This window comes from Physeter macrocephalus, chromosome 18, assembly GCF_002837175.3.
Source record: "Physeter macrocephalus isolate SW-GA chromosome 18, ASM283717v5, whole genome shotgun sequence".
In the NCBI taxonomy this organism is placed as follows: Eukaryota; Metazoa; Chordata; class Mammalia; order Artiodactyla; family Physeteridae; genus Physeter; species Physeter macrocephalus.
Window position 1 is genome coordinate 64,580,022 of NC_041231.1, and position 8,115 is coordinate 64,588,136.

The 8,115-nt window shown below is 38.1% G+C and overlaps 1 protein-coding gene across 4 annotated transcripts in view; it reads right to left on the bottom strand.

The window, feature by feature from the left end:
- Window positions 1–8,115, bottom strand: part of PRIM2 (DNA primase subunit 2) — a 295,574-nt gene that overhangs the window by 106,524 nt on the left and 180,935 nt on the right. For all 4 annotated transcript variants that reach the window (XM_055079435.1, XM_024121882.2, XM_024121883.3 and 1 more), the window contains exon 8: window positions 5,946–6,013. In XM_055079435.1, coding sequence (XP_054935410.1) covers window positions 5,946–6,013 — 68 coding nt within the window. The remainder of the gene's footprint in view (window positions 1–5,945; window positions 6,014–8,115) is intronic.

The window sequence follows — 8,115 nt, forward strand, 5'->3', positions numbered from 1 at the left end:
TGTGTGTGTGTGTGTGTGTGTGTGTGTGTGTGTGTGTGTGTGCGCGCGCGCGCATGTATAGATTGGTCTTCTTTCCCTGTTAGCGTATAAACATCTTGAGCTGAGGGACCACATCTCTTAGCATGTTTGTACACAGAGTATCCATTATAGTGCCCTTAACACAATGGGAGGATTTTAATAAAATGCTCACCCTTGACAAGTACATCTCTAAAAAGGCATAAACATTTTCAATACAAACGTGAAAAAAAATAACTCAAAGACCATAAATAATGGGAAAGAACACATTCTTTCTAATTTATTAATATGTTACAAGGCACCTGAAACATCTTCACAATAATCACTGAGCTAAAAGCTTATGTTGCTGCATGTAGAAAAGGAAATAAATATAGTCAAGTTAATGCCAGAGCTTAGAAACAGGTGATGAGGAAGAGCTGACGAACAGCTGGAGCCCATGGACCATGTTAATGAGGCTCTCACTTCAGCCCTCACCTGGTGGGCATCCTGATCTACCAAACCTTTCCTAACACATGAACGCCCAACAATTTTCTGATTTCAAAATGAGAACTAATTCAAAAAGAAAACACTGGGAACTGTACCACCATGGATATTGGGAAAAGCTTTCTTACAGAAATTGCATTTCTGATATAAAATCTGTGTCAGCATATTCTTCGGAGGAATGAACAGAAATGTGTACATATCAACCAAATGTACTGCATTAGGAAAAAAAATTTACAAAATAATTGTTGGTAATAATACCAACTGAAGGAAAAAAGATAATACCAACTGAAGGAAGATGCTTTCATTATTTTAAATGATTTTCAAATAAAGGTCAATATAAACATCTGCTTAGAAATTCAGGATGCATTACAAGTTAATCCATGTGATACAGTTCAAGTATTTACTACAGGTAACGCTTCTCTTTGCTAGCTTCTCTTATCTTTACTTGATTTCTGTTTTATTCTTAGGTTGAAATATGCTAGTACAATTAGGAAAAATAGTGTAACAAATACATGGTTTTGAAATTATTCTTTAATTTTTAATTAAAGAATTGGAAAATCATTTATTGGCAAAATATTAAATGCGAACAATATTCACTTCATATCTTGAGGTGGAGAGGTGAAGGAGGAAGACACACTGTGGGGAAAGGCATTATTTTTAAGGAAAAAAAAAATCATATCCAAGTAATCACATGTAGATTGTGGGCTACAAGTTTTCTTCTGCAGTCTCACCTATTTACACCTAGTATTTGTAAATAATACAATAAATTAAAATAACAATCTTTAACATAAACACCCTTGGTGGTCTAATACATTTTTATAAATATTATCCCATAGGTACCAACATTAGGGGAGCAAAGACACTTATACACAATAAACTTCCACATTTACAGGAACATATCCCAAGGCCTTTATATATCTCCAAATTAGAAAATCAGTACATGATATAATTCACCCTAGAAAATGTAGTGATGTGTGAGGATGTGTAAGATCACCTTGAGATGTGGACTCATTAGATGATGTATATAATGATATGTGACTTGAGGAGAGCAGAAATTATGATTTACACAAATTCTCTCTGGCATTTCGGAATTTAACATGAACTTCCTGAGGCCCCATCACTAAACTTTAAAATAGGGATAATGACAAACAACCGTCTACCATCCTCACTGGGGTGTTCTGAGTATGAACTAAAAAGCCAGTCTGGACAGTACTTTGTAAACAAGCCAGTTTGATTTCTTGGTCCCATGTCCTCCTCCCTCTTCTAAATACTTGCCCCTTCAATTATTTCCTCTTATTCCCATAAACCTCGTTTCTCCCTGACTGATAAACATTGCTCATCTTTCCAGCCTTCGGAGAAAAATGAAACACTTGCTTCAGCCATGACACTCATGGGTACAGTCCCCTTTCCCCCTTGCTCTGCCAAGAGCAGTCTAAGCTCCCCATATGCCCACAGCCTCGTTCCGCATTTCCTCCTTGACCCCCACCCCAGGGATAGACTTGCATCTGTACCACTGAAAGGTGGGGGCTGAGCCACCCGTGGCTCTCATGCACCTAATCCAACTGACTTGAGGAGATTCTGACCTGACTTCTCTACGCATTTAAGTGTTCACCTTTCTGAAAGCTTTCCCTTAGCATTGTTGATGCCACCACACCTTGCTGTGCTCCTGTTTACTCGAGATTCCTCCCTGGTGTCTTTACTGGCTTCCCTTTTAACTCATCTCCTCCCTCCATCACTGCCCATCACAGGTCACTTAAACACTAACTTCTATGGGTTCTATTCAGGGCCATTTCCCCTTTTCTTATCACTCTATATTCTCTCCCTGAGTGATCTCAACCATCCGCCTGATTTTAACCACCCCTATATAGTGGAGATTAGCAAATGTCTCTCTATAAACCTCGCTCTCAAACTGCGGGTCTATATTCAGCTACTTACTAAACGCCCCCCATATGCTCCACCGGCATCTCAACTTTAAAATGTCTTAACCCACTGAACCTACGATCCCAGCAGTCCAATTCACCCCCTTGTCCTCCTTTACTCTCCTTCACGGTCACTGGCAACATCCTCCCCGAAGTGAGATCAAAGTTCAGTCCAATCTGAGCAGCCACTGTGAGCCACCACTGTGCTAGGGGATGTGGAATCCAAACAACCACTTCATGGCCTCATCACTTAAGGAAATGTACTTGTGTTTAATTCCATTCAAAAGGTTTACAAATGTTGTAACGTGTTTAAGTGCCTATCTCTCAAATGAAATCAAAACTGTAAATTTCTTGAGAACAGAAATTGTCTTTTTTTTTTCTTAATCCCCAGCACATAATAGGTGCTCAGTTACTGATGGATGCTACTAACGAATAGCTTGCATTTCCATAAGAGATTGAAGCAAAATGCTTTCTGAGGTTAATTTAACTTTTAACTATGTAACTAGGTTCAACTAAGAAAATCTGGACACATCACTTCTACATTCTCAGAATGATATATACTGTTAAGCAATATACTAAATTATTAGGTTGGCAAAGTGTTATACTAATTGTCTTTGAATGTCTAAGTCCTGTAAAATGACTTGAGAATTTCTCTGTATTGCTACTTCAATTCTTGTGGATATTGGTATCATCTCCCAAATTAGTTTTATTGACAAACTTAATTAAAACACTACTCATCATTCCTCTTTGATCATTAGAGACACTGAACAAAATTAGACCTAATAATGATTTCACTTTCAACCTCCTAATGTCCACCCCCCCCTTCTAGGTTATATTTAAACTATACAGTTCATGCAAATCAATGATGATTATTTTTTCCTAACAAGATTATCATTAGCATCTTTCAAGCCAAACAGTATTCTTTCCTATTTTGACCTAAGCAAAAGGAAGGTAAAAGAAAAACATTACATTTAGACAGTCAAGAGACAATTCAATACACTTGAAAGGCTTTCCACAAGGTTACTTTGTGTAACAGGAAGTGTCCAACTATGCACATCAGCTGCCACCCTACATACAGATGTCTCTGACATGGTAATAAAACAAGAAACCATTTGGTTTAACCCTGGTTGCTTAGCAAACAGCCACAGGTGACTTCCACAGAGAATGAAAGCCCTAAATGAATGTACAGTTTGTGCAAGTTTCAAGGACTCAAGAAGACGTGTCAGTAGTTAATCTAAACTCTAGCTGACAATGACCACACTGGGGTGGAGGAAGGAGAATCCATCATTATCTCACAGAATCAAGCACTGACTAGATGTGAGATCCAGCCCTTTAGGTCTATGTCTCCTGACTCAATGGTTTTATAGGGAAAAGAACTGTAACAAGATGATTATTATAAATTATAAAAACTTTATGCAGAAAAAAACCAACAAAATATCACTGGTATAACACATATTCATTCATTCAACAAAACACATAATGAAGACCTATCATGAAAAGCACTTTGCAGCTCTGGAGCAGCTCATACTATAATATATAATCAGGCAAGGAAACAAGCGATTACAATATCATAGGTTCTGTAACATGGGGAGCCATGCAGTATTATGGAAACACTAAATAAACACCGGAGAGTGAGATGGGGCAGGGGAGGGAGGGTGAGAACCAAGTGGTCAGGGAGAGCTCATCAGAGGAGGCGAACAAGGACAAGCAACATTAGTCAAGTCACAGAGGTGGAGGAAGGGGAAAAGAGCATTCCGGGCAGGAGGAAATTATCTGCAAGGGCACTGAGGAGAGCAAGGGCATGTCACAGTGGAGGAAGCCAGCTCCTGCTGGCAGGAGAAGTCAGGGTGTCAGTACTGACAGAAAGTCCAAAGAGCCAGGCCAGCTCCTTCCAGAAGGACCTCATCTGCCAGGATGAGAAGTTCTCACTTCATCCCGGGGGAAATTCAGGGGACAGAATGCTTTTAAACCGAGGAATAATATAATCACTGCAGCAGTGATGTGAAATAGAGAGGGCAAAGATAAGAGGCCACCAGAAGGAGATGCTCAGGCTGGGACTGGGAGGAGAGGGGGACAGGGGAGTGACTCACTAACACAGAGCTCGCAGAAATTTAACAACTCTGTACAGTATTCATGCTACTCAGTCCCTCCTGAAGTGTTAGTATGGACCCCACCCTCCCCAGCTGGAGAGGAGGACAGGAGAGGAGGAAAAGAGGGAGCAGGGAGGCAGGGGAGGAGGAAAATGAACATTGAAAGACACTGGAAATTAACGTCCATGCCAATTTCTGAAGGAGCAGTAGCATTCTAGGTTTCAAAAGAATAAAAAGAAACCATAGAGGAAAACACTAAAGGTGCTTGGCTGCATAAAACTTGAAAATGTAGGTATGTTGGATAATGCAACATAATAAAAAACTTTCAGAAAAAAAAATGTTTGTAACAAATATAAGGAAGAGTCACTATCCTTTATATCTAAAGTATGTAAGATCAAATAATCAAAAGATGCTATCAATAAATGGGCAAATATACAGATAGTTAATCCCAACTCAAAAAAAATGGATAACAAAATGATTTAAAAACATTCTTAATAATAATCAGTGCAAAGTACATGATACCAACAGTATCTTTATGGTAAACCTATTAAATTAGCAACTGTTTTAGCTGCCCCTTCTTGTTCAGGGTACAGCAACATGGGGAATCTTGTATGAAAATACAAGTAGAATGAAGTTTTTGAAAAAGAAATAAATATACTTAAATCTTTAAAAGGGTTCATATGCTTTCACAAATTCCACTTCTGAAAACCCATGCTAAGGAAACAATAAAAAATACAGATAAGATTTACATACAGTATTTTTTACACTAGTGAAAAGAATGAAAAATGGTCTAAATGTTCCCCAAAGAATAATAAATATACTATAGGACACCCATACAAGAAAATATCAGATAATCATGAAAAACTATGTTTGTGGAGAGATTTTAGTAACAGAAAAAATGAAAAAAATAGTGAATTAAATAAAAGTATATTCACAACACTGAGTTTTAAAACAGCACAGAGGAAAGCAGTATTATTTCTGAATAGTGATGATAGGTTTTTCCTCCTCCTTTCCTGTATTTTCAAAGTTTGTTTTTTAAATAATAAGGATAAATTATTTTTGTATTTAGAAAACAAATATAACTTATTTCAACTACCCCCAACAAAATATGTGCAGGTTCCCATAGTTTGTCTTAGCCTTGCAGTAAAGCAAAAAGCTCATTCCTTTGAGATCTTTCTGAACTCAGTCATCACTACTCAAAAATTTTAACTTCAACTTATCAACCAGTTCTACATACTTTTATAGAATTAAAAGAACTTTCTATAGTACCCTGAAGTCAAGGCTAACAAGCGCATTGCACTAGGAACTTCAACTTAAATCAGAGAATTACAGAAAAAAGAAAAAGAAAGGCTTTGTAAAGTTTTTAGACATCGAAGAGGCTTTAACCACTGTAATGCAGGTGGATTTACAAGTTTGACAGGCTGGGCCTTTGTATTACCTGAGGTGGTTGAGCAGAGGCTGGAGTCTCTCATCCGACTGCACAGCGGGCAAGGACCTGGCTGTTAACTGAAAGCAGAGAAGCGGGTGAGTAACCACAGCAAAGGCCTCAGACTGGACTCATCTGAATTACATGCAAAATGGGGACCTGGAGAGCGGAAGGAGATGGGGGGGGTTCCTAAAATGTAAGGACACTGTTCTTTTTTTTGTTTTTTTTAACATCTTTATTGGAGTATAATTGCTTTAAAATGTTGAGTTAGTTTCTGCTGTATAACAAAGTTAATTAGCTATACATATACATATATCCCTATATCCCCTCCCTCTTGTGTCTCTCTCCCACCCTCCCTATCCCACCCCTCCAGGTGGTCACAAAGCACAGAGCTGATCTCCCTGTGCTATGCAGCTGCTTCACACTAGCTATCTATTTTACATTTGGTAGTGTATATATGTCAATGGCCCTCTCTCACTTTGTCCCACCTTACCCTTCCCCCACCCCGTGTCCTCAAGTCCATTCTCTGCATCTGTGTCTTTATTCCTATACTGCCCCTAGGTTCATCAGAACCAGCTTCTTGTAGATTCCATATATATGTTTTAGCATACGGTATTTGTTTTTCTCTTTCTGACTTACTTCACTCTGTATGACAGACTCTAAGTCCATCCACCTCACTACAAAAAACTCAATTTCATTTCTCTTTATGGCTGAGTAATATTCCATTGTATATAAGTGTCACATCTTATCTATTCATCTGTTGTGATGATGGCCATTCTGACTGCTGTGAGGTGATACCTCATTGTAGTTTTGATTTGCATTTCTCTAATGATTAGTGATGTTGAGCATCCTTTCATGTGTTTGCTGGCAATCTGTATATGTTCTTTGGAGAAATGTCTATTTAGGTCTTTGGACCATTTATTCATTGGGTGGTTTGTTTTTTTGCTATTGAGTTGCTTGAGCTGCCTGTATATTTTGGAGATTAATCCTTTGTCAGTTGATTGATTTGCAAATATTTTCTCCCATTCTAAGGGTTATCTTTTTGTCTTCTTTATGGTTTCCTTTGCTGTGCAAAAGCTTTTAAGTTGCATTAGGTCCCATTTATTTTTGTTTTTACTTCCATTTCTCTAGGAGGTGGGTCAAAAAGGATCTTGCTGTGATTTATGTAATAGAGTGTTCTGCCTATGTTTTCCTCTAAGAGTTTGACAGTGTCTAGCTTTACATTTAGGTCTTTAATCCATTTTGAGTTTATTTTTGTGTATAGTGTTAGGGAGTGTTCTAAATGCATTCTTTTAAATGTAGCTGTCTAGTTTTCCCAGCACCACTAATTGAAGGGGCTGTCTCTTCTCCATTGTATATTCTTTGCCTCCTTTATCAAATATAAGGTGACCATATGTGTGTGGGTTTATCTCTGGGCTTTCTATCCTGTTCCATTGATCTATATTTCTGTTTTTGTGCCAGTACCATACTGTCTTGATTACTGTAGCTTTGTAGTACAGTTTGAAGTCAGGGAGCCTGGTTGTTCCACCTCTGTTTTTCTTTCTCAAGATTGCTTTGGCTACTTTTGTGTTTCCATACAAATTGTGCAATTTTTTGTTTTACTTCTGTGAAAAATGCCGGTGGTAGTTTGATAGGGATCGCAGTGAATCTGTAGATTGCTTTGGGTAGGACCTGGTAGCATCTTTAGGATTCTCTATGTATAGTATCATGTCATCTGCAAACAGTGACAGTATTACTTCTCTTCCGATTTGGATTCCTTTTCTTTCTTTTTCTTCTCAAATTGCTGTGGCTAAAACTTCCAAAACTATGTTGAATAACAGTGGTGAGAGTGGGCAACCTTATCTTGTTTCCTGATCTTAGTGGAAATGGTTTCAATTTTTCACCAATGAGAACGATGTTGGCTGTGGGTTTGTCTTATATGGCCTTTATTATGTTGAGGTAAGTTCCCTCTATGGCTACTTCCTGGAGGGTTTCTATCACAAATGCGTGTTGAATTTTGTCAAAAGCTTTTGCTGCATCTACTGAGATGATCATATGGTTTTTATCCTTCAATTTGTTAATATGGTGTATCACACTGATTGATTTGCATATATTGAGGAATCCTTGCATTCCTGGGATAAACTCCACTTGGTCATGGTGTATGATCCTTTTAATGTGCTGTTGGATTCTGTTTGCTAGTATT